The sequence below is a fragment of the Bos indicus x Bos taurus genome, chromosome 3 (assembly GCF_003369695.1).
Source record: "Bos indicus x Bos taurus breed Angus x Brahman F1 hybrid chromosome 3, Bos_hybrid_MaternalHap_v2.0, whole genome shotgun sequence".
NCBI classification, from domain to species: domain Eukaryota; kingdom Metazoa; phylum Chordata; class Mammalia; order Artiodactyla; family Bovidae; genus Bos; species Bos indicus x Bos taurus.
This window is the reverse complement of record NC_040078.1, coordinates 103,592,975-103,620,933: the sequence shown is the minus strand read 5'-3', so window position 1 is coordinate 103,620,933 and position 27,959 is coordinate 103,592,975. Positions and strand designations below refer to the sequence as shown.

At 48.3% G+C, this 27,959-nt stretch overlaps 2 protein-coding genes across 3 annotated transcripts; one reads left to right on the top strand and one right to left on the bottom strand.

Annotated features, from left to right (window-relative positions):
- Positions 1-116: 116 nt before the first annotated feature.
- Positions 117-19,573, bottom strand: P3H1 (prolyl 3-hydroxylase 1). Its single transcript, XM_027537593.1, has 15 exons — positions 19,052-19,573; positions 15,618-15,770; positions 13,405-13,594; positions 13,073-13,204; positions 11,871-12,010; positions 6,821-6,910; positions 6,499-6,551; positions 6,203-6,324; positions 4,176-4,303; positions 3,915-4,010; positions 3,097-3,247; positions 1,876-1,993; positions 1,392-1,467; positions 996-1,136; positions 117-590 (listed from the first exon to the last, which is right to left on the bottom strand). Exons 1-15 carry the CDS (start codon positions 19,514-19,516, stop codon positions 435-437), a joined length of 2,211 nt encoding a protein of 736 aa, XP_027393394.1. The 5' UTR covers positions 19,517-19,573; the 3' UTR covers positions 117-434.
- Positions 19,574-19,791: 218 nt separating this feature from the next.
- On the top strand, positions 19,792-27,342 carry C3H1orf50 (chromosome 3 C1orf50 homolog). 2 transcript variants are annotated; one of them, XM_027537594.1, is made up of 5 exons: positions 19,792-19,930; positions 20,045-20,160; positions 25,713-25,799; positions 26,316-26,447; positions 26,820-27,342. In XM_027537594.1, the coding sequence occupies exons 1-5, from the start codon at positions 19,852-19,854 to the stop codon at positions 27,018-27,020; spliced, it is 615 nt and encodes a 204-aa protein (XP_027393395.1). In that variant the 5' UTR covers positions 19,792-19,851; the 3' UTR covers positions 27,021-27,342. The 2 variants fall into 2 exon arrangements, with proteins under 2 accessions (XP_027393395.1, XP_027393396.1); XM_027537595.1 differs by having other exon boundaries at positions 19,809-19,921.
- Positions 27,343-27,959: the final 617 nt, after the last annotated feature.

Below are 27,959 nucleotides of genomic sequence, written 5' to 3'. Positions count from 1 at the left end.
TGTGGCACCAGGCCTCCTCACAGCGGGCCTGCCACTGTGTCCTGCCCAGAACAATTTTCATCAAGTGAGACCTCTAGGGCCAATGGGCATATTTCCACTCTGAACAAACCACCAGGTAAAAAAAACCACGAATCATTTATTCTTTGGTTGTCTACACAGGCACTTAAATACTGTATTGCTGTCACGTGGCTGCCTGTGTGGGCCCCCAGAGTGGCTCTGGGCCTGCGTCCTGAGCCCTCAGTCAGGCCCAGAGGGGAGAGGGCCATCTCGCCATGTCCACTCCAAGAGCAGCAGCACCATGCGGACGGCCGTGAGCAGAGCCCCCTCAGCTGGGCGGCAGGCCTGGGTTCCCACTGCTCCTCGCCCGGGGCTGGCCAGTCCAGGCTGCAGGACAGAGTCCCTCGTGTGGGTCTGATCACCATCCACGGGAGTTGTCAGAGCTCATCCTTGTGCCCTGACTCACTGCTGGAGACGGGCTCCTGTAGGGGCTCGGGGGTCCCCTCCTGGGCTTCTTGGGGCTGCTCGTGGGGGAGGTCCATCTCTTCTGGGCTAAAGAGCATCTTTACCAGGTCGTCCGCCTGCACTCGCTCCTGCAAGGACAAACGCCTGGCTGTTCAGGGAGGCCTCTGGACCAGGTACTCACCATCACCCAGGTGCTACTTCCTGGAGAACAAGAAGGTTCTTCCTCTGCGGCCTCCGAGCTCATCCTCTTCCTAACAGGTCGTGGGCAGAGGTAGCAGAGGTGATACCCAGTGAGGGACCAAGAACCAGGGTCACTCCCCCATCCTGTCCCCCAGGTCCCCCACCTGGAGCCCTACTGACAAGGAAGGAAGGGCCAGGGACCACGGTGACACAGTGCCAGAGCGAAGAGTCTCTCTGGACTCCCAAGCCCAGCGTTTCTTTCCCGTCTAAGCATCGGCAGTGGGACTGGGGAAGGAGGAAGCAGAACAGGGGTCCTGCCGGGAACAGGTCACAGCAGCACCAGCTGCTCTCACCCTCTCGCTGTGTCGAGCATCCAAAGTGAACCAGAGGGCAATGGCACAGCGCTGCCCTCTGGTGACGGCCTTTACTCCATGCGGGTTTTCCGTGCCGGAAGAGAATCCCACAGCCCTTCCGCACTGGGGCTGCACCTCTGCCTAAAGGGGACAGCGAGGCGGGTGCGCAGGTCAGAGACTGAAACCTGCCTTCAGAAGGGACATGAGGTCATTCAGGTCTGGCTGGGGGGATGGCTCCTCTGCCTGCCTGCCCAAAGCCCAGCGCTAAAGAGAAAAGGTGACAGGTCAGAAGCCTCCTGGTTTGGGGAGGGGAGTGCTGGCTACCAGGAAGGCCAGCCGGCCATTCTGCCCACTGCACCTTGAGGGTTTCTGTCTCCCAAGGACGGGTGCACTCACCGTCACGGTCTTGGCATCTAGTTCAGTGAAATAAAAGTTTCCTCCATCGAAGTCTTCGTTCAGATAAAGAATGGCGCTGGGAAAGGCAGAGAGCATCTCGACACCAACTTCCTCCTCCCGCCCCCGAGAAAACCCGCAGCTCCAGTGCTGTCACCTCCAAGTGCTCCCAGCCAGCAGCTGGAGGGGGGCCCTTTCATAGGAAGAAAGCTTTCCAGAACCTTCTCTGAAGCTTCACGAACAGGACTCCTGACCTTCCCGCCTCCCCACCCTCAGCCCTGAGCACACACCATGCCCTTCTCTGGGCTGTTTCTGCATCACATCCTCCTCTCTCCATTCTGTTCTCCCACTACACTGTAACCATTCCCATACTGTCTGATTTCCAACCCAGAGGGTCCTGGACTCTGGGAAAAGCTGGTCCCAAGCGTGCATGTGTTGGAGGAGGGAGCAAGGCACGGGGCCCTGGGGACCTGAGGACCACTGGCACCTGAAGTCCCGGAAAGTGTAGGCAGGGGGCTCCTTGATGCACACGAGGGCCTCGGCATTCAGGATGCAGTTGTCCACGTGGACGGGGTGGCTACCGTCCTTCCTCTCAGCCTGTGCCTCTGCGGCCAAGGGGACACACATTAGCACTGGGGCTCTCAGGGGACGGCCATGCAGCTCTCCTGCTGGCCTGGGGGGTGCGTTTGGGTCACTGCCGACCAGCTTCCCTCCTCTGGTTTGATCCACACCTTCGAGTCTTTTGACACAGCAGCAAGATCAACCTTAAATCCTCAACATTGGTGGGATAAAGACAAGGCCTCATCCAGCCCTCCCCTGCCTGACCACTGGCTTCCTCCTGGCCAGGCCCCAGGGCACCCCTACCTGGAGACCATAACACAGTTGCAAGCCTGGCATATTCCTTTGGTGCGCCCAGATTATGGTAGGATTCCAGACATTCTGAGGGACAGTAAAGCCCTAACCTCTGCCACCATCAGCGGAACGTCAGCACCGGGGCCACTGAAGGCTCTGGCAGGACAGACCCGGCTGTGGGTCATATGTGAGTCCTGGACACTGGCTGTACCTCACCCCTCCGCAGGGACGCAAAAGGGAATGTTGACAAGGAGAGTGAACGACGAGTGACCTCCAGTCTGCCCTAACTTATAAAATAAGGAGTTCTCTCACAAATTTGGTATTTAAAAATTAGTGGCAGAAAACTTAAAACACAGCTCATGATTCATCTAGACACCTGTATGCCCAAACCTGATGCTGAGAACCACTGACTTAGAGGATGAAAAGTGCTCTTGAAGCTTGTTGTTTAGTCTCTAAGTCACGTCCAACTAGCAGCGCTCTGTGATTCGGCCTCTGAGGCCCTCGCCAGCCTCACCTGGCTGCCCCGCCTCCCCACCTCCCCGACCTTCCTCTCCAGAAATGGCAACTTTCTCAGCTCCCCCAACTGCTGGTTGGTCAGTGCTTCCACTCCTTTGTACATGGCTGCTGTTCCCTCTGGCTTAAACACCCTCCCATCGCCCCATGTACTCCACAACCCCTATTCATGCCGTGTAACCGCCGTCACCGCCTCTGGGAAGCCCTCCTGACTGCCCAGGGAGACTGACTCTAACTCCTTCCGCAGCGCGCACAGCGTTCCCCAGCAGGATAAAAGGGCCCGTGCCTGCTCTTCTCCTCGTCCAGTGCCTGGGGCGGGGGCTGCGGGGTGAGGGAGGCCCACCTTCGATGGCGGTGCGGCACACCAGGTGGGAGTAGGAGAAGTAGAGCGGGGTATCCAGGCGGAAGTACGACTCCATGACGCGGCGCACCTTCTCCGTCACGTTGTAGTACAGGTGGGCGCTCTGCAGAGGAACCTTCCCTTCCTGCCCCAGCTGCCAACGAGAGCAGGGTCAGCCTGGGTCAGGGGCCCTGGGCGCCCCTCCTTCTGGAGGCCGACAGAGACCAGGGAGGCACCTGGCCCCACTTCTCGGTGCTCGGTGCTCGTGAAGGCGCAGTCCCTCTGCTTCCCGCACGTGACCCTCTGCCGTCGCCCGCTCCCCTCCCCTTCACATTTCTCTTTATAAATAACTCATGCATCCTGCTCAGAAGTAGAGCCATTCTGGGACTTCCCTGGTGGTCCAGTGGCTAAGACTCTGTGCTCCCAATGCAGGGAGCCCAGGTTTGATCTCTGGTCAGGGAACTAGATCCCACATGCTGCAACTAAGGGCTCAGGTACCACAGCTACAGATCCCGCGTGCTGCGACTAAGGCCCAGTGCCACCAAAGAAATAAAAGTAAATATTTTTAAAAAGTGTAGCTGTTCTTCAGAAAGCACTCTTAAACTTGGGGTATTAGTCTTACTCGCTTGCCTCAGTTTTATTACACTAAGAGCCACGGTTCAAAAGTCAGCCTCACCCAGCATGGTTTATCCTGCCTCCATGGCAGCTGGAATGCTGACAGGCAGATACTTTTCCCCTTCCCGCCACCTTCTCCAACTCCCCCTCAGAGCCTGGGCACCCCCTCCCTCCTCCCCACACCTAGAACAGAGTACTGACCCTACCTTGAGGGCCTTGAAGACGGTGACACCGTAGAACTTCTCGCTGGGGGTGTGTGGGGAGGTCTGACCCCGGTAGCCATCTCCTGAAGTTGCTGCTGCCTAGGAGGCCCCCAGAACAGGTAGAGTTAGCCAGGCAGCTGAGAGCCCGGGAAGAGGTGGTCGACTGCCCAGAGCAAGGGGCAGGCAACCGCCCAGACCTAAGGGGCACCTAGTCGGGGGATGCTGGGCCCTTAGGGAGGCAGTGTGGTCACCGGGCTCCCTCACATTGGTCAGTCTCTGCAGCTCCTGGCACTCCTCGTCAGAGATGACGCCATCCATCACCACCCGCTGGGAACCATTCAGGACTTTGGAGTTCATGGTGAGTCTGATGCCATCATACAGCAGGGGGCCACCTGCAAAGCAGTGACAAGACTAACTAAATCCAGCAGCGGTTCAGACACTCTCCATCAGATACTACCCTCCTGTAAGGAATAGAAATTCCAGTTGATTCCTGTTTACCAGAGAAACCTTCCATTTGGTCACTTCCAAAGGTGGGCTGAACCAGAGGACGGAACTTAGGACAGGGGGTCCAAGCACTGGTCCGCAGCTGCTGGCTCGTGGGCGTTCACACATTGTTGGGGAAACATCATAGACATTCCTATAACATGAGCTCAAGACCAGAAAGAACTGGGTTTGACTCCTGGGTCCTCCACTTACTAGCTGTCTGACCTTGGCAAGTTATTTAACCTCCCTGAGCCTTATCTCATCTGCAAAATAATATCTTAAAGGCCAGTCCTTCTCTCTTCAGTTTCTCCTGGTATATCATAAGCTTAATATAAAGAATAATAAAACAACTTAAGAAGTTTAGCACAATACTTGGCTTGGAGTAAATGCTTAAAAGTTTACCCATCACCAGTGGTACACTGTAAAGTGATTATCCTTCAATTAGGAAAAAAAAAAAAAGTTTAGCCACCACCATATCATCATCTATTTAAAAATGAGGATCTTACAATCTGCCCAAACCCACCTCTCAGGCAATTATGAGAATCAAGACAAATAACAGAGTAGAGTGAAAGCTCTCTGAAAATAAACGAATGACAGACAAATTATTTAATGTGCTAATCTTTTTAAATTAACCACTGTTAATTGAAGCAACCATAAAGGCCAGTCTTTTCTCTCTTCAGTTTCTCCTGGTATCTCTTTGTGCTGGGGACATCCCAGACACCAAATCAACTCTATTTATTCCAGCCTCAGCATGTGCCAGGCACTGGTGCTAGAAGAGGTGAGGGATTAACACCTGAAGACAGAACCTGTTCCAATAATCACACAATAAGCCGCACAAAGCAGGTCTTGTGAAAGCACAGAGTGCCTTGAAAATTCAACAGAAAGAGGGAGGGGAGGGAATTCCCTGGTGGTCCAGTGACTGAGACTCTGTGCTCCTAATGCAGGGGGGCCTGGGTTCGATCCCTGGTCAGGGAACTAGGTCCCACATGTTGCAACTAAAGATCCTGCATGCCGCAACCAAGACCCAGCGCAAACAAATAAATAATAGGCAGGGGCTCCTGACTGGCCTTGAGTTTAAGAAAGACTCTGTGGGGTGTATCTGAGATGCCGCACGGGCAGGGATGGTAGAAAGTGTGCAGGAGGACGGAGAGACCTGAACAGGGACTTGTGGGCAGAGAGAGGCTCAAGGATGAGGAAAGGTGTAAACAAGGCAAGAGTGGAGCCTGCAGTTAAAGGGGAGATGAGGGGATGGTGTCAGGAGCCCCGGTGTTTGGAGACTGCTCTTGCCCCCCCGTGGGAAGGGCAAGGACAGCCTGGAAGAGGAAAGAAGGGTGCAGACGGGGGGCTGGGGACGTGTCACTGGCCTGAGGCAGTGGGACATGAAAAGGGTTGGGGAGATAGAAAGAGAGCGGAGTCCCACTCGGTAGGCCTCGCCAGTGGACTGGAGGCGACAGGCAAGGGGGCATCAAAGGACACCTCAAGACTCTGAAGCTTGGTTACAGAACGATTGATGGCAGTTGGGAGGAAACGGTTTGGGGGCAAGGACACGAGTTTTCTCCTCTAAATACTTACCGAAGTGAACTAGTGTCCCTGTGACACAGGCGTCTTATTTCTTAACCAAAGGCCAATTCTCAGTTATCTTTGCAAGCAGAAGTCCCGTGGGTGAGTAAGGAAGGGTGACCCTGACTGTGACCTGTGCCGGCTCAGCTCCCGAGGCTGCCCTCTCATGGGAGCTGCCCAGCTGACATGGGGACCCTATCCCTTCTGCCCCCACGATGGCCAAGGCGGCCCCGAGCCCATCCTCTCACCTTCCCGGGTCAGCCTGCTCACGTCCAGTGACTCCTTGGTCTTCTCCTCCACGAGGGTCTCGATCTCCTTCATAAGGTTCCCGATTTCCTGGGAGATGCGGGCAGCTGTTTCCCGTTCTGACCTGTGAGCACAGCCGCTCTGAGCCCTGCATCCTGGGGCCCACCCAGGCTCCCGCCCCGGCTCCCCAGACTGGACCTGCCCACCCCTTGCCAGGAGTTCACATCTGCCTGGGCTCGGGAAGCCTCAAGTGCTTCATCACACCGATCCACTCATGCAGTTTCTTCAAGGGCCTCACTTCTGTTTCTCTTGCAGTCTCTTAGGAATCACCTCCACTGGAGTCCATGAATCCTAAAAGCAGAGCAGGAGGAAATGAACAGTGCCAGAGGGCCTGGTGAATCCTCTAGGTCTTGATGAGCGGGCCAGGGCCTACAGGAAGTCCACCTCCTCACCAGACCCCTTCCAGGAGACAAAGGGAGATGTCTTTGGGACCAAGTCACCTATATCTAGCTAGCCAGAATTCCCCCTTGTCTCTTGTCCACCAGTCTTCTCCCCGGAGTCACCTGGTGTACAGCTCACCCCACTCCTTGCCCACCACTCACCCCCACACCCTGGCTCACCGGATCAACAAAGGGAATTCCAAAAACGTCATAGGCGAAGAAAAGCAGTTCCTTCTCCAGCAGGCTCCGCTGGCGGTACTCCTGGGCACTCTGAGGGCACACAGCGGGAGGAACGCTCTGGAACTCAGCCCTGCCGCTAGCTCCCGGCCCCCCACCCCCCTGCCCTCCACCCCGCATCTACACTTCTGCTCCCAGTGTGACCCAAGGCTTCCTCTCCCACCACCACTCGTGTGTCCGTCCCCCAGTTTGGGACAAAAGCCTCACTTTTGTGCTCGAGGGTTCCTCTTGCCTGGCACAAGCAGCATGTCTGAGGTGGCAGAGCCAGGCTTCCCTTGAAGAGAAAACGCCCCCTTCCTTCCTCTGCCATTACTCTCTGAGACAGAAAACCTGAGGATTCTCAGGAACAATTAGTCTTCAAAGAAGGAAAACGCCTTCTCAACTTTTACAGGAGTTTGGTACTCAGGGAAAAACAAACAAACAACTTAAAAACTAGGTGTTAGGTGACTCCTGTGTTATTCATTCAATCTTTGCGGCCACCTTGAGGTTGATCCAGACTCCACGGCCCTTCCACTGGTGGGCTTACCCGGGGTAGGGAAACTAAGTACCTTCTGGATCCCATCTTTCCCTAGGTGCCCTGCTAGTCTCCTAGCAGCAGAAGAAGGAAGGAAAAGAAAAAGAAGACGGTGTCAGTTGAAACAAAAGATGAGGGCAATAAGGAAAACTTGAAAGGCGTCAATGAGGCCTACCTATATCACCTCTTATATTTACTCAAGAGGAAGATGGAAATTTTTGAGGGAGTTCATCTTTTACATTTTTTAAGGGATAAAATATTTTAAAAAATATTTGTTTATGTGGATCTTAGTGTCGGGTCTTAGTTGTGACACTCAGGATCTTCACTGTGCATGCGAGATCTTTTTATTTTTTTATGGAAGATCTTTAGTTGCAGCATGTGAACTCTCAGTCATGGCAAGTGGGATCTAGTTCCCTGAGCAGGGATGGAACCTGGGCCCCCTGCATTACGTGGAGTCTTAACCACTGAATCACCAGCGAAGCCCTTCCTGAGGAGTTGAAATGATTGGCCTCCCTCACCAAGTGCTGGACACAAAGCTGCTGCTGCTAAGTCGCTTCAGTCGTGTCCGACTCTGTGCGACCCCACAGACGGCAGCCCACCAGGCTCCCCCATCCCTGGGATTCTCTAGGCAAGAATACTGGAGTGGGTTGCCATTTCCTTCTCCAATGCATGAAAGTGAAAAGTCAAAGTGAAGTCGCTCAGTCATGTCCGACTCTTAGCGACCCCATGGACTGCAGCCTAACAGGCTCCTCCGTCCATGGGATTTTCCAGGCATGTGTTAACTCCTTTAACCCTCTGCAGCAGCCCTATGAGGCTGCAAGCCCTACTTCTACCACTTACTCCTTCAACACTGATTTTCCAAGTGGCAGCTTTGTGTCAGAACTATGCTGGCACTGGGATAAAGCAGGGGAGCAGAGATTCTCGTCACCATAGGCAGTGACAGGCCACCGTGCAGGTTAACTCATTTCTTGGAGCCTAAATGTCCTCATCTCTAAAAAAGAGAGAACAGCGCCCACCTCACAGGGCACCTGTGATGACAGAATGAGAAGATGGGTGTGAACACCCAGCTCAACGAGATGATGGGTGTAAAGATCCAGCTCAGTTTTTGGCCTGGGATGGGGCTCAACAGATGTGAGTTACCTTCTTACCAGAAGGGTGGTTCTAGTTAGAAATGGTAGACTGACCACTCATTTTCTCTTTCTGCCCAAGACTCACTGATATGGCCATCAAGGGTAAGGGTGAGGGGGATCTTAACTGAGCAAAGAGGCCGGGAGAAGTGCCATCTCAAAGCCAGGTGGTCACCATCTAGCAGCCAAAGAGGACAATGACAGGGGTAAACAGTCTCCACATGGGAGGGGATGGCAAGAGGAGGACTCCTTCTATTGGAGATGCTCAGGACGCCAGATCTAGGAAGGAAGAACCTTGGTTTTTAACTTCAGGGTAGGTTGGTGATGCCACCTCACTGGGCTTTTATGAGAATCAAGTGAAAGAAAAGCTACAAAAGATTTTTGTAAACTATAAAATGCCACACACATTTAAAGGGTGCTTATTTTCAACAGGAAAGTGCCACAACAACCAGAATGGGAAGTGTGTTACTACCACATCATCTCCCTGCTTCTCCCAGTGGACAGAGGAAAAGTTAGCCCCCCTGGGCTGGAGTGCAGGCAGGAAGGGAGGCTGTGAGTCCCTTCCACCCTGCCACCTGTACACTCTGGAGCCCTGTGGCCAGCAACACACACAGGTCTCCCAGACTGGGAATTTTGGGTGTGTGCTCTATTGCTCAGTCTGTAAGTCATGTCCTACTCTTTGCAACCCCAAATATTTTAGCCTGCCAGGCTCCTCTGCCCATGGAATTTTCCAGGCAAGAATACTGGAGTGGGTCCCAGACTGAAACAGGGTACCTAATTAGACATGGAGAGAAGGGAGGAGTGAAAACCACCCCCCCAACCCAGGCTGCCAGTTCCACCTCCCTCCTCCACCTGGTTGGCTCCCCTGCCTCCCTCAGGGCTTGGCAGCTCTCTTGGTGCCACATGGCCCCCAGCACGTCCCATTCTGAACCCTGCACCATAATAGCTCATCAGGCTGCTTCAAACCCTTCCAGGACTCACCACTCCCTGCCGCATCGAGTCCAAGGTCCTAGAGAGGCACTCAAGAACCTTCAGAATCTGATCCTCCCAGGCCCCGTTGCCTGCAGCTCCCTGGCACCATCCTCCATTTGCATGGGATAGTTGGGTAGGTGTTGTACATGCTGCTCTCCATCCAAACAGCCCTTCCCTGTCTCATTCACCTACTGTAGGCTTTAAAAACCGAATGTCACCACCACTGCCTCTTGCAAAGCCCTTCCTGACTCTCCAGGCACTCCCTTCTCTCCCATGCGTCCACTCTAGCTTGCTGGCACCTCTTTTATTATATTCACTGCAGTATCCTACAAATGTCATATTGTATACCTTTCCAAGGTGGTTTCAGATGGCACTCAAAAAGACATGAAGGTAAAACATACACAGCTAAACCCACAGAGAGCTGATAGATATAAATAGAAATGTTCAGGTCTTTCCTCCAACCCCTGACCTACAGGCCCATGCCTGGGGGTTGGGGGTGGGGGAATAATCTCCATGAACAGTTATGTTAAATTTTTTTCTTTACCTAAAATTATTATCATGGAGACAATATCATATTGGTGCATAGTAATCTACTCATGCAATTTACGAGTTATCTTGTATGTCACTGAATGAATGTATCAAGACTGATTCAACGAGTCTCCAAATTGATGGCATTGAGCTTGTTTCTAGTTATTTTGCTTTCAGCAGCAGTGTTCTGATGCACAGCTGTGCACACTACCTTTGCACAAATGTGCAGTACAGCTGCGGGGTGAATCCCAGGCCACTGAATCATTGGTTAAACAGCCCAGGGGTGGACCTGTTTTCTTATCCCTTTCATTTGTCCAAGAGATGTGATGCGTTAACAACTGAGGGGCTTCTAGAACAATCGTAGCTATTAATCTTTGTTGTTGTTGCTGACAAAGTGAAAAGTTCGTCCAAAGTTATAGCCAATTTTACAGGCTGGGGTTTGGGTGAGGCCAGCAGGACACAAGTGATTAAGGGCCACAGTGATAAGCCCCCTGGTTTCAGGAGGTAACTGAGGTTAGAAGTGAGAAAACCCTCCAACTGCTACTCATGTACCATCGTCCAGACCCCTGTGATGCTACCTGTCCACACAACATGTTGTACAGTGCCTGTTGGCTTACTCTCTCTCTTTTTTTTGACTGCACCTCGAGGCTTGTGGGATCTTGGTTCCCTGACCAGGGACTGAACCCTGGCCAACAGCAGTGAAAGTGCTGAGTCTTAACCACTGGATTGTCAGGGAAGTCCCAGCTCACTATCTCATTTGACCTTCATACTCATCCTGTGTTGAAGACAGAGCAAGAACCACAGTCCTATTTTATAGCAGAAGAGACAGACTCAGAAGAGCAAAGCAGCATGACTAAGATCCCACACGATGTGCCAAAAATCACATGGCTAGTAAGTGGAGGAGTCAGGACTTGAGCCTAGATTAGTGACTTCAAATCCACCTCATTGTTCTGGGCTCAAGAAGGAGAGGATCTAGGGCCTGTGCGTGGCATATGCACAAATAAGAAGGTTCACAGTGCCAAACTTCATTAAGTTAAAACAGAGAACTTTTCATGTGTGTGTGTGTGGTTTTTTTTTAGGCTATTTTATTATTTATTTTTTGGTGATGCCCTGAGGCATGTGATCTTAGTTCCCTGACCAGGGATCGAACCTGCATCTGCTTCAGTGGAAGTGTGGAGTCTTAACCACTGGACATCTAGGAAAATCCTCTCTTTTCATGTTTTTAATACAAAAATAATACTCATTCAGTGCAGGGAATTTAGAAAATACAAATGAGCAAAATAAAAAAAAAATCACCTGTAATTCCTGAAATAGCCACTGTTAAATGAACAGCACAATGTACAGTCCTCCCAACAGTGCAGGGATGGGGGGTGCTTTCACTTCAGTACTTTTCATTTTAGTCTTTGTATCACATAGATTTTCCTTCCAGTTTTGGAAGGATATGGGATTAATGCTGAAACAGGGACAGATCAGACAATGGCAGAAAGAGGGGACAGGAAGGAAAATGGAGGCAGAAAAGTGGTGAGTGAAAAAAAAAAAGTTAACATGAAGTAGAAAATGATTAATCTTGGCCAAACAGTATCAAGTCTTAAAGTAGGGATGCTAAAAAAGGCAAAGAACGTGGCTGTTCTGCAGTTCTGCTTTTCTTTGCCAACTCAGAGAACAGACTTCTGGGCCCAGATTGTGCTAATGAAGGCTCCGGCTTATTCCCTACGCTTCCCATGCATTCACGCCTGCCTGGGAACCCTGCCTCACCCTGCCCAAGCAGCAGCTGGCTCCCCCTTCTCTATCCCACTCTGCTCTCTGGTCTGGGTTCAGCTGGCAGCTGCCCTAAGTAACGCAAGTCTCTCACCTCACGGGGGCCAATGGATCTGGCTTGCTCTTCTCCAAGCATGGCTGTATAGTAGGCCAGATTCTGGCTCATCACCTCATCATTGGGAAAGAAGAGGAGATAGGTCTTGGCACATTCAATGGCCTGTGTGTAATTCCCAACTGCAAAGGGGAAAAAATGGCTGAAAAGAAAGCATCTCATTTTGGGTACCACCAACCACCTAGAGTTCAGTCTCAGCACAGCTCCAGGTGATAATGACACAGCCAGGAAGCACCAGCTACACAACACAACTGCCTGATTAGGGGAGAGAAATGACAGAATCCACATAGAATATGTATTTGATTTTAAGGTGCTCAGTGTCCTCAGGTAATTCAAACATTGGCCTTAATAGTCCCATTCATTAGACCAATATCAGGAATATTCCCACCTTCCTATCTTTTTTCCTCTATGGACTTTCAGAAGAGAAGGGAAGACTGTAATAGCAGATTACCTCTTTTATTGATATGTGTTTCCTCAACTATAAAAGCATATATTCTTGAATATGCTATAAAGCTTACTTTAGCACACAGTAGGAACTCAGTAAAGACCTGCTGACTTGTTTTTCTGGATATTGACATGCCCCTCTCACTACTCCAGAGCATCAGTGCTGTTATGAAGGAGAAGGGCTGGGAAATGTCCTGTGAGCTGGTTTAAATGGAAATACATCCTTGCCTTTACTATAACTTAAAGTGAAAAAAGTGAAAGCGTTAGTCACTCAGTTATGTTCAACTATTTTCAACCCCATGGACTGTAACCAACCAGGCTCCTTTGTCCATGGAATTCCCCAGGTAAGAATACTGGAGTAGGTAGCCATCCCTTCTCCAGGGAATATTCCCAACCCAGGGACTGAACCTGGCTCTCCTGCATTGTAGGCAGATTCTTTACCATCTGAGCCACCAGGGAAGCCCTTGCTATAACTTAACTCAAGTGCAAAATCAGATTATAAATGTTATAGAGGAGACCAGTGAGGTCCTAGAGTCTCCCTCTCCCAGCTTCTTGGGCTGCTGATACTGGCTTCCCAGGAGGTGGCCTGTAACAAGGCACCCAGGGATCACCTGGCACAGTGCCTCCCAGAGCCACAGAGAGAAGCCAAACAGGCCAAAGAAGCACAGCGGCCACAATCCCTGCCTTCCTTGCTTTAGGCTTAGTTAAAAGCAGCTGAGAAAGAGGGAAGTAGACCTTACTGTTATAGTAGGCAAACTGCAGATAATTATAATGAGATGGCAGGAAGTCTTCAAAGGGCTTCTCTCGACTTGGGTGGGAAGCAAGCTCCGTGACACAGTTCTGCTTACAGCTGAGGACCTGGATGTAATGATCTGAAAGGAATCGAAGAGAGGGAGAACTGTAAGGTCAACTTCAGGATTCCAATTCTGGTTAAGATGAACAAATCAAGAGGAAGCAGTTTTCAGTCGGATTCCCAGCTCTAGGAGATTCAGGAATGAGGCCTAAGATGCCCTGTCACGTTGCCGCGCTGAGAGCCCAGCGGGCCCGATAGGGAGCGGGGTTCCAGCCGCACCTGTGATGGCCTGGAAGAGGTCGGCATTGTACTCCAGGTAGTTGTAGCCGTCGTAGTCATAGGGCCCTTCGCAGAGCGCGCGGCACTCCTCGGCCGCCACGAAGTACTCCCGCAGCGCCGCCTCCAGGTGGGGCACGGCTTCCTGCGGCTGCTCCTCGGAGTAGAGGCGCACTCCCAGCCGAAATTCGTGCTACTGGGAGGAAGGGGTACTCAGATGCCGGGCAGGCGGCAGACGGCTCTCCCTTCTATCCCGCGGCCACCTCGGCGGGCGTTCCCCTAGCCCTCGCAGGTTACCGACGGAAAGGGTGGCTGCTGTATAATGAAGGCCTCCTACAAAGGGTCTTTCCTTGTTTCTTTTGAAATTTAGAAGCATTTGCTTCCCTGGCGGCTCAGGCGATAAAGCGTCTGCCTGTAATGCGGGAGAGCCAGGTTCGATCCCTGGGTCGGGAAGATCCCCTGGAGAAGGAAATGGCAATCCACTCCAGTATTCCTGCCTGGAGAATTCCGTGGATTGAGGAGCCTGGTAGGCTACAGTTCACAGGGTCGCAAAGAGTCGGACATGACTGAGCAAATTCACTTCACTTCAAACTCAATCTAGATGAAAGCTAAATGGGAATTCATTGTCATTTTCTTAAAAATTTTTTTTTATTTATTTGGCTGTGCGGGGGTCTTAGTTGCCACACGTGGGGTCTTTAAGTTGCAGAAGGCAAACTCAGCTGCAGCGTGTGGAATCTAGTTCCCTGACCAGGGATCAAACCTGGGGCCCCTGCATTGGGAGCTCAGAGTCACAGTCACGGGACCGCCAGGGAAGTCTCTCATTGTCACCTTCCTCCACTTTTTCTTGGTAGGGCTGAAAGTTTTCAAAATAAAATTTAATTTAAAACATTGAACTCTTAGAGGTTAGAATGTGGTTTGAGGTGATGAAAGCAATCTTTCTGGCAGTAAGGACTGCTGATTACAGACTCTGCTTCTGCTCTCTGTGGGACACAGCTCCCTTCTTGTGGACAGTAACCATTTTCATTTGTTACAGAATCACTAAAAACAAACAAACAAACACAAAACCTAAACTGTGTAGAGTTGTATAAAGTACTATATGTACACATTTTACTTTTAAAAGCTATTCTGATATTGTCTCTAATATGCCTATTTCTATTAATAAACTAGAACATAAGCCCTTTATAAAAATACTATGCCATTGGACAGTAGCCTGCCAGGCTCCTTGGTCCATGGAATTCTTCAGGCCAGAATACTGGAGTGGGTAGCCGTTCCCTTCTTTAGGGGATCTTCCCAACCCAGGGATCAAACCCAGGATTGGGTTCTACATTATATGAGGATTCTCTACTGTCTGAGCCACCAGCTGCTAAAGAGGTAAGAACACTGAGGACTATGGTACTACCCACTGTTGTGAAAAGCAAAAATCTATACAACCAAAAATATTTGATAAGTAAATGAATACAATTGATGAATAAGATGGATTACCATGCAGCTATTAAAAATTGTTTTCAAAGAAAATTTGAAGACATGAGAAAAAGTACATGATAAAATGTTAATTCAAAAGGATGATTAAAAGTATATACACAATATGACACCAAATTAGGTTTAAAAATTAGATTTGTTGCTATTGTTCAGTCACTAAGTTTTGTCCAACTCTTTTGCTACCCCATGGACTGTAGCCCACCAGGCTTCTCTGTCCATGAGATTTCCCAGGAAAGAATACTGGAGTGGGTCGCCATTTCCTTCTCCAGGAATTTTCCTGACCCAGTGATCGAACCCTTTGTCTTCTGCATTGGTAGTTGGATTTTTTACCACTAAGCACATCAGGGAAGCCCATAAAAATTAGGTACTAAAGACTTTAAAAATAGACCAAAATATCAACCACTGGTTTTCTGAATGTAGCACTGTTACAGATAATTAATTCCTGTTTTTTTTTATGTATTTGCATTTTTCTAATGTTGTACAATGAACATACATAACTTTTGTAATCTGAAAACAACCCTAGTGAATGTCACTATAATAAAGAGTGAGATGGGGAGGGAGGTGAGAGGGAGGGTCAGGATGGGGAACACATGTACACCCATGGCTGATTCATGTGAATGTATGGCAAAACCAACACAATATTGTAAAGTAATTAGCCTTCAATTAAAATTTAAAAAAAATAAAATTCCAAAAAAAAGAGTGAGAGAAGAGGATAACATTTTTTGTTTTTTTTTCACCATATGGGGTTTGGCCTCAAGATCCTTGAAGTCAGCCTCCTTCACCCCAGACATGGTCTGGTAATAGTCCAGGTTCTGTCGCATCTCCATGTGCTCAGGGTTGCCCACGAAGAAGGTATGGGCTGCTGCTACAGCTTTCTCCAACTTGTTTATCTAAGGATGAAGAATAAAAAGATAATTGTCACATGCAAACCCTGAAGTCTGGTGTCCAAATATGCAGTTCACAGTAAACAGGAAATCCCTGCCTTCCTGAGCCTTCCACTCAGTGTGCCCGAGCCCTTCCCAAGCCCAGAAAACACACCTATCGCAAGAAACTACATACCAGAGATTAGAAGCATGGGGCCCTGAACAGATTTCCAGCTATTTCTCAAATCAGGATTAGGGATTCCTCAAATTACAGGAGGTTGTGCTTCAAAAGTATAAACATTCTATTCTAAAACAAAGGTGTTATTGTAGGGGGAATGCTATGGAAGACTGACTGCCTGAGATAATACAGTCTCGAGATTCAGATGTAGGGACTGAGCTGGCAAAGTCCAAGAACTCAAGGATTTAGGGGTAGGGGAGAAAGCGCAGTTAACAATTAGACCATGCCTAAGAATTTGCCTAGAAAAAAAAAAAGCAGCTTTTTTTTTTTTTTGCCTTTGTGCTTTTGACTCATTCAAGGAAAAGGTGGGTGGCAAAAAGTCTTAAGGTCCTATACAAAATCCAGACATGACATCTTCCGACTTCTCAAAGCCCAGGGCTCATGAGGTTAAAACTAGTGACTTTACAGAAATATGAGAGGGGAAGAAATGTGCTACAGGCCACAGTAACGCGTAGAGCAATGGACTCCAGCATTCCAAAATTATACAGCTTCATATATAGAATCCAGAAGAAATCGCTGATGATATAATGATTAACAACATGGGTTGTGGTATCAGACTGGTAACAATGGTAGGTTTAATTATTCTCTTGCTGGGGTTTTAGACAAGTTAAAGTTTATTCTCTAAACTCATTCCCTGGACTCTGCTAGTGGTCCAGTGGTTAAGAATCTGCCTGGCAATGCAGGGGACAGGGGTTCAATCCCTGGTCTGGGAAGATTCCACACGCTGCAGGTAATTAAGCTTGTGCACCACAACTACCGAAGCCTGCGTGCCCTAGAGCCTGTGCTCTGCAACAGAAGTGAGAAGCCCGAGCACCACAACTAGAGAGCAGCCCCAACTCATTGTAATTAGAGAAAAGCCCCCGAACAGCAATGAAGACCCAGCACAGCCAAAAATGAATGAATATATAGATACATCCCCTAATCTCACAGGATTGCAGGGAAAGTTAAATGAGAGGATATATATGCAGCTTTTAACACATGGCACTGGGCACATATTAAATGCTTAATAAATGTCAGCTCAATGAATGTAAATCCTCAGTTCAGTTCAGTCGCTCAGTCGTGTCCAACTCTGTGACCCCATGGACTCCAGCACGCCAGGCTTCCCTGTCCATCACCAACTCCTGGAGCTTGCTTAAATTTATGTCCATTGAATCGGTGATGCCATCCAACCATCTCATCCTCTGTTGTCCCCTTCTCCTCCTGCCTTCAACCTTTCCCAGCATCAGGGTCTTTTCCACTGTGTCAGTTCTTCCCAGCACATGACTAATATGCCAAGAAAAATTTTTTTCTTTTCTGACTTTAGTACTAGTAAATGCACACTAGACAAGGAGTCAGCCCTGGCTGTGACCCCCAAATAGCTAGGTGACCCAAGGTCAACAATCCCCATCTCTGTCCCTAAGTATCCCTAACTGTAAAATCAGAAATTCTCTCAAAGTGAAAGTGAAGTCGCTCAGTCATGTCCAACTCTTTGTGACCTCATGGACTGTAGCCTGCACCAGGATTCTCCATCCATGGGATTATCCAGGCAAGAGTACTGGAGTGGGTTGCCATTTCCTTCTCCAGAAATTCTCTCAAGTCTGTCTCTTTTATGGACTGACTCTTTTGTATCTTTCAGCATTACTCTTGCCTTTCTCCATTCTCCTCAATCTCTACACTCTTCACCTCCAGCTTTTTACCCTCTGAGCGCAAGGCACTTGATTTCTCCCTCTCGTGTGGACAACTGCAGTCATCTCCTAATGGTTCACTCTGCCACCACTTTCTCCTTCTCCCAGGGCTTATCCCACATGGTTTCCAGAATCAGCATCCTACAACCTAGTTCTGATGATGAGTCCATGAAGTCTGCAGAATTCTCTTCCCACTCTGGCCCTACTCTGTCGGAAATGGCTATCCTTCCTCTCCTCCGGCAATAGTTGGGATCAGCTTCAAATGTCACCTCTTCTTTCAAGTCCAACTTCTCTGACACACAGTTAGATTCTTCCTCTGTTGTGTTTCCACAGCAGGATATAGATACTCTTTTAGTAGCCCTTACTACTAAAATGACTCTTAAACTGCAAAGCGGGGTAAAACAAAAAAATACAAAGTCAAGCACATTACCTGTTCAAAAACTGGAATGTAGTAAGTGTTTAGTAAATGTTTGTCAAAGAATTTTTTAAAGTGTTGTTAAGTGACATAACCAAAGACACAGCCCAATTATTTTGGGGTCAAATCCGGTACTCCTCTGGGAAACTAAGAGGAATGGAGCAGAACTGTGTAAGCAGAATGCTTGTGCAGAGGTGGAAATCTGAGGCCTCCAAGACTTTGTAAGTCTCTAAGTTGAACTGAAGGTCTGTTAAACTATGGATATAATAGACAAGCCCACACAGCTCCTCCTTCCATTTTCCCCCAATAAAATGGGGCTACTAATAGCATCTACTTTACAGGATATTGCCAGGATCTGGGTAAATGAACTAACAAACACAGTATTTAATAATGCCTGGAAGTCTGTTTTGGCTATCATTATCATAAATCAGAAACGCTCCAAATCTGGGTGTACACTTGGACTTAAGGCACTCTGGAATTTCTAAAAATGCTCATTTTCTTTGGAAACCTGACACACTAGCCAGAGGGTCCCTCACAGGGAGGGGCCAGACAGCCCCTACTGGCGACGTGGCAACCTCACGTCCTGAAAGAAGGCTGCTGCACTCAGGCGGCAGGAAGAGCATCACTGAAAAGCAAACCGGAAGGAAGATATTGTAGAAAGGTCTTAGCTTCTCACTGGGTAACTTACAATGAAATCAGGATTTACAGCTGACGCTGTAGTTCCCTATAAGCGGCTTCCCGAGTAACACAAGACCAAGTTTTGCTTGGCATGTGCCTTAACCCCAGGCTGGACTTTTGGGGTCACCATCTGCCTATGCGAACCCGGAGAGGCTGGTCTCCTGGCAGGGTCCCTGCTCTCCCTGGATCCAGGAAAAGTTTCTCGTCCAAGAGGCCACTTTCCCTCTCCGCGGACACGTCCCTCGCCCCTCTTCCCCGAACCAACCACGCCCAGAAGGACCCCCAGCCGCCCGGGGCTCGGGCAGGTCTGCACCTTGAAGTAGGCGACCTGCAGGTAGTTGTAGGGGCTCCGCTTGCGGAACTCCAACTCCAGCTCCTCGCTGAGCGAGTGGGCGGTCGACGGCCCGAGGCAGCGGCGCAGGCAAGCGGCGCGGCGCAGCAAGCCTCCGAAGAACCGCAGGTCGTGCAGGGCGGAGGCACCTGAAGCCTGCGCCAAGCTTGGGGGCGAGTCTGGGTCCACTTCCCATGGGAGGTCGGCGGCACACCGAGTGCGGCAGCGCAGACGGAGGGCGCGCAGGGCGGCCCGCGAGCGGAGCGCCCGCTCCATGCTCAGAACCACACCGGCCCAGTCCCCGCGAGCATAGGCCGCCGTCCCCTCCGCGAACAGCAGATCAGGCGCCGTCAGGTCCCATCCCGCCTCGGACTCGGCCTCAGCCTGGGAGGCAGTGGCGGCGACGGCCAGCAATATGGTCAGCAGCCTTAAAGCGCGTGCCGCCATGGCCGCTCAGACCTAACGGGACCCTTGGTCACCGGCCAGGGAGGTTGGAGTCCCACCTCCGCGAAGCCCCGCCCTCGAGGGAAGCCCCGCCCTAGACGAAGCCCCGCCTCCCAAACCCTGCGGCGTCTGCCAGAAGGCACCATCTCTTCTGCCTTCCCCCAGCCTTGACTCCGCCTCTCAGCGGAACCCTGAGCGTCAGCAGGAGCCCCGCCTCCGGACTCCTGGCAGTTCCGACGCCTAGTGGTCAGAAGACGCGGAAGCTCCGCCCACGGGCTTTTTTGCGCATGTTCTGCAGTCTCGCGCCGCCTGGGTAGTGAGAAGAACAAAGTCCTGTCATGGAAGATACAGCAACGCCCGGGGGGACCCAGGGAGTCACAGAAAACCAAGGAGTTCTGTCGGCGGCAGGTCGGGGAGGTAGGCGGGAGTCAGATGGGGAAAAGAAGCCCTTCCGGAGCAGCTAGTCTGCCGGGCTCCACGGGAGGCCGAGGGCGGGCGCTCACGGCCTCTGTTCCTGGGTGTGTGTCGCAGGAGCCCTGGTGGAGCTCACCCCGAATCCCGGCGGCCTGGCCCTGGTGAGCCCCTACCACACCCACCGGGCCGGGGACCCTTTAGACCTCGTGGCGCTCGCAGAGCAGGTGCAGAAGGTGAGGAGGCGGGGCTGGGATAGTGAATGACTATCTTCTTGCATATTTGGTCCTCCCAGCCACTTAGTGTGGAGTAGTGGGGTTTTTTGACTCCATATTACACTCGGGGAATACATGTTCATGGCCAGTTGGTGGCCTGACTCCAGCTGATCTTCTGAGACCAAACACACCTTCAGTTGCAGCTTGAGTGCCCATAATCTCTGAGAAATGGAATATTTCATGCTGTATGAGTAAATAAGGATGTCACAGTCAGTCAGTTCAGTCGCTCAGTCGTGTCCGACTCTGCGACCCCATGAATCGCAGCACGCCAGGCCTCCCTGTCCATCACCAACTCACGCAGTTCACTGAGACTCACGTCCATCAAGTCAGTGATGCCATCCAGCCATCTCATCCTCTGTCGTCCCCTTCTCCTCCTGCCCCCAATCCCTCCCAGCATCAGTCTTTTCCAGTGAGTCAACTCTTCGCATGAGGTGGCCAAAGTGCTGGAGTATCAGCTTTAGCATCATTCCTTCCAAAGAACACCCAGGGCTGATCTCCTTCAGAATGGACTGGTTGAATCTCCTTGCAGTCCAGGGGACGCTCAAGAGTCTTCTCCAACACCACAGTTCAAAAGCATCAATTCTTCGGCGGTCAGCCTTCTTCACAGTCCAACTCTCACATCCATACATGACCACAGGAAAAACCATAGCCTTGACTAGACAGTCCTTAGCAATTGCTGCCTTCACAGGTAGTGAGCCCTGAGGGAACTCAGGAAGGAGAGAATATCTCCCATCTAGCAGTCATCTATCAGACTGTAGCCACTGCTTATAGTGAGCACTGAGGAAGCTTAGGATGAAAACAGGATGCTGCCTCAGATAGCTGAGGTGCATATCAAAGGAATGATTTCAGTGAGTCCAGACTCTTGTATCTTCACATATATAGAAAAGCGCTTAATTCTTTAGTTTGGATTACCTGGTTTTCTTTAATTAGTAATAGTCTTTTGATGTTCAGACTACCTGCCCTTTGTTGCAAAACTTATGTATAACTGACTCCTCCCCTTTCTTCCTGGAAACAGTTCTCCCAGGGTCACTGGGAATTTGAACACATGAATTTTTAATCCCAGTTTTGATATTAACTTGCACTGTGACTTGAGGTAAATTACTTTTCTCTGGACCTCAGCTTCTTTATCTGTAAAATGCAGGGTGTGAACTAGGAGAACTGTTAAGTCTGAAATTCTTGAAAATCCAGGTTTCCTCTAATCATTCTTCCCAAGACTTCCAGTTGTAGAACCCTCTTTGAGATATACAGATACAGGGCATTGCTACTTTAAAATTTATGATATCCCCTCATCCTGGTGTATATGATCACATTTGGCCTTGGTTATATTCAAAGGCCTTCATTTTGCTCAAAAAATTTAATAATGTGCTCAAATTCCATTACATGTATGTCTCGGTATCTCAGTTTTGTTTTCAAATGCTTAGGAAATCTCCTTTGATATATTATGTGCTTTCTCTTTCCTAGAGAGGTGAAAAGTAAAATCTGACTTTTATGGATTATGAAAACATTATGTGGGCTTCCCTGATAGCTCAGTTGGTAAAGAATCTGCCTGCAATGCAGGAGACTCCAGTTCGCTTCCTGGGTCAGGAAGATCCCCTGGAGAAGGGAAAGGCTGCCCACTGCAGTATTCCAGCCTGGAGAATTCCATGGACTGTATAGTCCACGGGGTCGCAAAGAGTTGGACAGTTCACCTTCACTTTATGTGTCTGTTGAATCAAATCACTTATTGGCAGGAATGCTCCCAGAGTCACATCTTAGGCAAACATTTTTGGTGGGTTCCTGAGTGACATGTTTATTACAAGGATGTGGAAAAGAAAGAAGGAAGACAGTTTTTGTCCTTTAGTCTGTAATCTAGTATGCATTATTGTGCTACCTTCATTTTTCCATTTTCTTTGAGAAACTGAAGAAAAAGCACTCTGAAGATAAACAGAATCAAGAGTATTTCAGTTTGTGAACTGAAAGGTACTTTGTAGCAGGACTGACTTCTTACATGCAATTTAGGTATTCGTGGGTGTTCGAAAGTGCAAGAAGCCTGGTATTAAGGCACGGAATTTAGAATCAGACTGATCTGTGTTGAGATTTGTGGATGTGTGTGTGTGCTCAGTTGTTTTTGTGACCTTTTGGATTGTAGCCTGCCAGGGCTCCTCTCCATGAGATTATCCTGGCAAGAATAGTGTCGTATTTGGCCATTTCCTTCTCCAGGACATCTTCCCAACCTAGGGAGCCTCTCCTCCATCTCCTGCATTGGCGGGCGGATTCTATACCGCTGAGCCATCAGGGAAGCCTTCAAACCTTGGACAGGCTACTTCACCTGTCTGAGTCTAATCCTAAAATGAGAAAGTGAAGTTATCAGCTCCAGCTTCATAAGGTATTACGAGAATTAAATGAGATAATATGCAAAGGGCCTCAGAGTGATTAGGGCCAGAGTTTATGCTTAGTGGTTAGAGGTAGTCTTTCTCTTATTTCTGTTTTAATTAGGTTCTTTTGTGTACAAAGAACAGATTTGTTGCCACCTTAAGAAAAAAGATTTATTTCAAGGCCACTCTTAACCAGAACTATCCTAGCTCAGGGACCACCTACTCTCTGCTTGGCCATGAGGTGCCTCACTGTCCCTGGAACAAAGTGCAAGTTCTTATATCAGGGGTCATAAAGCCTTACGTGATCTGATGCCTGCACCCTTTTTTACATCTCCCCTCACTAACTACTCAAGCTGCACTGGCCTCAGAAATGCCTGGAAGCTGCTTCTCTGATTTTTTTGCATGGCTAGCCCTTTCCTTCAGACCCAAGTCAAATGTCACAACCTCAGTGAGACTTTCTTATCTATTAGTGCAGTTGATAAACTATTTTAAATTTTAATGTGATCTCAAAAAAAAAGTTTTAATGTGATCTTAATTAATTTAAATTTTAAAACCTGGTAATTGAATTAATGACTGGAAACAAGTATATTTGGAACAATTTGAGTATGTGAATTGACTCTTCCAACTATAAACTTTATGAAGTCTCAATACAGATCAAGTTTTTCCAATGAAAATATAGCATCCAAATTGATAGGTGCTGTGAATATAAAATATACACTTAATATGAAATGTAAAATATCTCTTAACAATTTTTATTTGATTACATGTTGAAATGATAAATTTTCTGATCAGTCACTCAGTCATGTCAGACTCTTTGCGACCGATGGACTGCAGCATGCCAGGCTTCTCTGTCCATCACCAACTCCCGGAGTTTGTTCAAACTCATGTCCATCGAGTCGGTGATGCCATCCAGCCATCTTATCCTCTGTCATCCCCTTCTCTTCCTGCCTTCAATCTTTCCCAGCATCAGGGTCTTTGTTCCAGTGAGTCAGTTCTTTGCATCAAGTGGCCAAAGTATTGGAGTTTCAGCTTTAGCATCAGTCCTTTCAATGAATATTCAGGACTTTAGGATTGACTGGTTTGATCTTCTTGCAGTCCAAGGGACTCCAAGAGTCTTCTTCAACACCACAGTTCAAAAGCATCAATTCTTCAGTGCTCAATTTTTTGATATATTGGGTTAAATAAACTATATTAGTAGTTTTTTGGGTTTTTTTGGCTGTGCCATGTGGCTTATGGAATCTTAGTTCCCCAACCAGGGATTGAACCCAGGCCACCACAATGAAAGTGCCAAGTCCTAAGCACTGGACTACCAGGTAATTCACTATATTATTACAATTAATTTTACTTATTTATTTTTACTTTTAACACAGCTACTAGAAAATTTACAATTTCACATGTGACTTGTTTCTATCCTCAAGGATAGTTGCATTAGACTGTAGTCTTAACAAAGGCTGTGGCCTCTTTCTCATGTTTGCCAGTGTGTCCAGCGCAGTGCCTAGCGTGGTGTCTGACCCATGGTAGTTGCTCACTGTGTGTCTGTGAAACAGATAAAGGCTTGACTCAGCCTACTCAGTTGTTTTCTCTTCACTCAGAACACGACTGATACCTGACCTTGATCATAAGCTTCCTTAACTAACCAGCAAATTCTCTTAATATTTCTTAGTTCAAGTTTAACCTCTTACTTTCTTTTCCTTAACAGTTGTATACCACTAAAAGTTAATCAGTGTTTTGTTTTTTTTGAAACTCTTCTGGTGGTCCAGTGGTTAGGACTCTGCTTTCATTGCTGGGACCTTGATTCAGTCTCTGGTTGGACAGAGCCAAAAAAAAAAAAAAGTTAATCAGCTTTTTGTGAAAAAAAATCTGGAAGTTTTTTGACAAATTTCTGATGTGTGGATGATAATCCTTCCCAGTACTTGAATTGGTTACATATGTGTCTCCTAGCTTTGAAAGTTATTTTCTTTAAAGCAATTTCCAGTGCCTTCAGTTGAATTTCCTAGGACATGACAATCTTCTGTGTATATGATAATTGTTCCAGGTGTACATCATAGTGGTGGTGGTTTAGTCGCTAAGTCGTGTCCGACCCTTGCGACCCCATGGACTGTAGCCTGCCAGGCTCCTGTGTCCATGGGATTCTCCAGGCGAGAATACTGGAGTGGGTTGCCATTTCCTTCTCCAGGGGATCTTTCTGACCCAGGAATCAAATCCGGGTCTCCTGCCTTTTAGGCAGATTCTTTACCCACTGAGCTTCCAGTCTTTTAAAAATACATTTTAAGTGACAGGAATGCAAATATAAGTTAAATATAATTAAGTGTGATGTAAATAACTCAACTGAATAATGGTCAGTTTAACAGATACCTTCTAATAGCATTGAAACATGTATATTATCATATGTGAAACAGATCGCCAGTCCAGGTTCGTTGCATGAGACAGGGTGCTCAGGGCTGGTGTGCTGGGACGATCGTGAGGGATGGGATGAGGAGGGAGGTGGGAAGGGGGTTCAGGATGGGGAACACATGTATGCCCATGGCTGATTCATGTCAACGTATGGCAAAAACCACTACAATATTGTAAAGTATTTAGCCTCCAATTAAAATAAATTTAAAAAAAAGATACCTTCTATATATAGTCAGGTTTCTATATCGCAGGCCATAAGAGACATAGCACAAGTGTCTTCAGGTTTTCATTGTAAGATCCATCCCTGATTTCAGAAATGTTTAAATGTGAGAAAACAGATGGAGATCTGAGGAATAAGTGGGGTTAGTCAGGCAAAAGAGCAAGAGGGGAAATGTATTGGATGGAGGAGAGGCCATATGCAAAATTACTTGGAAGCAAAAGAGATTGGGGCATGTTGGAAGACTGAAAATTTTGAGTGTGACCAGAATCTAGAGTGAACAAGATAGATAGTTTGGGAGATAGAAAAAGAGCACTTATTTCCATGTTATGGGGTCATGGGGTCATGGCAGTGTTGACTTCTCCTGGGCAGTGCCTTCTGAGCTAGGCCTTGGGGTGAGTGGGTGTTCACGGGGGAATGGTGAAAATGGGAAGGGTGTGAAAGGCATAAGCCAACATGTTGACATAATTTCACATTGGGCTCTAAATAGGAGCATCGTAAAGTCTTACCCTTTTCTGACCCACAGTTCAGTTTTTTCTCACCCTTAGGCTAATGAATTCATCAGAGCAAATGCCACCAACAAACTGACAGTCATAGCTGAGCAAATCGAACATTTGCAAGAACAAGCCAGGAAGGTAAGTAGTAGCTTTTTGGTAAGCTTTCATTTTCTTCATTTAGTCCACAGGATTGACTGAACTTGCTCATAATCAGTGTAACTTAACTTGTTTCGGTACCTCCTAGAAATATAGAAGTGTTGAGCAAAATAGGATAAGCCCAAGAGGTTACGTATAAGGTTTTTCACTGGGCGAAAGCTCAGTGAGGTAAAAAGCATCTAAAGGGGAAAATTTGTTTTCAGTTATAAAAGAAATGTACTTACCACTAAAAAACTGGGAAGAAATTTAAAAACCACCCAAAGCCAGTAGTACTTGACATTTTGAAATATAAGTTTTCCAAAGGCATTTTTATAGCATAGTCGCATAATGTAGTCTAATTTTTCTCTTCAGTGTCATCTGGATCTCAGTCATGATTCACTGATGTGAGGGAGCAAGACCCTCAGCATGGAACAGGTTCCAGCTTTCCGGTGGGATGCTCACTGAGTATGAGTGCTGTTTGCTCTCATATCCGATTGGCTCTGTCTCTGTGGATTTCAGGTTTTGGAAGATGCTCGTAGGGATGCTGACTTGCACCATGTGGCTTGTAATATGGTGAAAAAGCCGGGCAGCATCTACTACCTTTATAAACGGGAGAGTGGCCAGCAGTATTTCTCCATTATTTCTCCAGAGGTAAGAACATTTAATTGTTGCTACAGAAACCTACTCCTGTCTTTAAGAAATTCTTGGTGTATTGTGTGTGTGTGTGCGCACGTATGTGTTATGTGTGAGAAAATGTAGGCATAGGAGTTGGTAAGTGATTTTCTAGAAAACTAGAGGTGGCATGAGCCCAGAGGTGACTGAAAAATATATGCACTTAAATTATTTCACAATCATTATCTCTGTTCAGGGAGGTACCTGATGTGTAATGCAGTGCTTGTCAAGGATGATTCTGACTGGTCTGAAGTGAAAAGCCAAAAAAAGAAAATTGTGGTATAATTAGGAAATGGACTCAACTTCTTTACCTCCCGCCCTGATCAGAACGGCCTCCTTTGCCTTCTCTAGGAATGGGGGACGAGTCGTCCACATGACTTCCTTGGTGCCTACAAGCTACAGCACGACCTGTCCTGGACTCCGTATGAGGACATTGAGAAGCAGGATGCTAAAATCAGTGTCATGAGCAAGTTGCTAAGCCAGCCAGTGGCTCTGCCTCCAAGCACTGAATCCAACTTCCCAGGGTTCAGGTCCACCGAGAGCGGACTCTGACAAAGGCTGTCAGGACATGGACCTCTCACCTCCTTGTTGCCCCAACCTCTGCCCTGGTGGGAGGTAGCAAGAGAGACGAAAGCATGTGGGTGAATCATGAACTTCTTTGAAGGCAATCCTGTGTGAATGGAAACGCTGTTGTTATTACTTTTATGTGGGATGGTAGAATCATATCAGTCTCTCCTGGGATCCTCTCTGGGTCACATGTACCCAACCAGTCAGTTTCAGAGGACCATCCAGTGTACTTTGCTTCTCCTTTATCTCCATCTATTCTCTCATGAGTTAGAGCATTAAAGAAGGAAAGTTCTCTTCCTGCAAAAAAGGCTGGCGAGTCATTTTCCAGAAACACTGTTAACAGTCTTTTGTAACTAGAAGTGTTTAAGATTGGGCTTGAGGCTATTTAATAGTTTGTGTAACTCTAGCTTCAAATTCATCTGGGAAGCAGAATATTGGGTACTGGAGGATGATAAACAGCCTGGCTTGGCTAGCGATAGTGTGTAATTCCGGTGTGTGTGTATGTGTGTGCACTAAGTTGCAACAGTCGCGTCTGACTCTGCCGCCCTATGGACTGTTGCTGCTGCTGCTGCTAAGTCGCTTCAGTCGTGTCCGACTCTGTGCGACCCCGTAGACGGAAGCCCAGCAGGCTCCCCCGTCCCTGGGATTCTCCAGTCAAGAACACTGGAGTGGGTTGCCATTTCCTTCTCCAATGCACGAAAGTGAAAAGTGAAAGTGAAGCAATTGATAAGGTCTGGCTTACTTGACTCTACTCCCTACATTGACCACTAGGTGGTGCCATTGTGATTTCCTGGTTAAGCTGGTTACCAAGTTCAGAGAAAGGAGCATTGTGAAGTTATTTTGGAGGTAGCATCTCCTAGAGGGACTAATACCCAGTGATTATATACAGTAACCATTTTTCATTTACCCATCCATCCACCCATC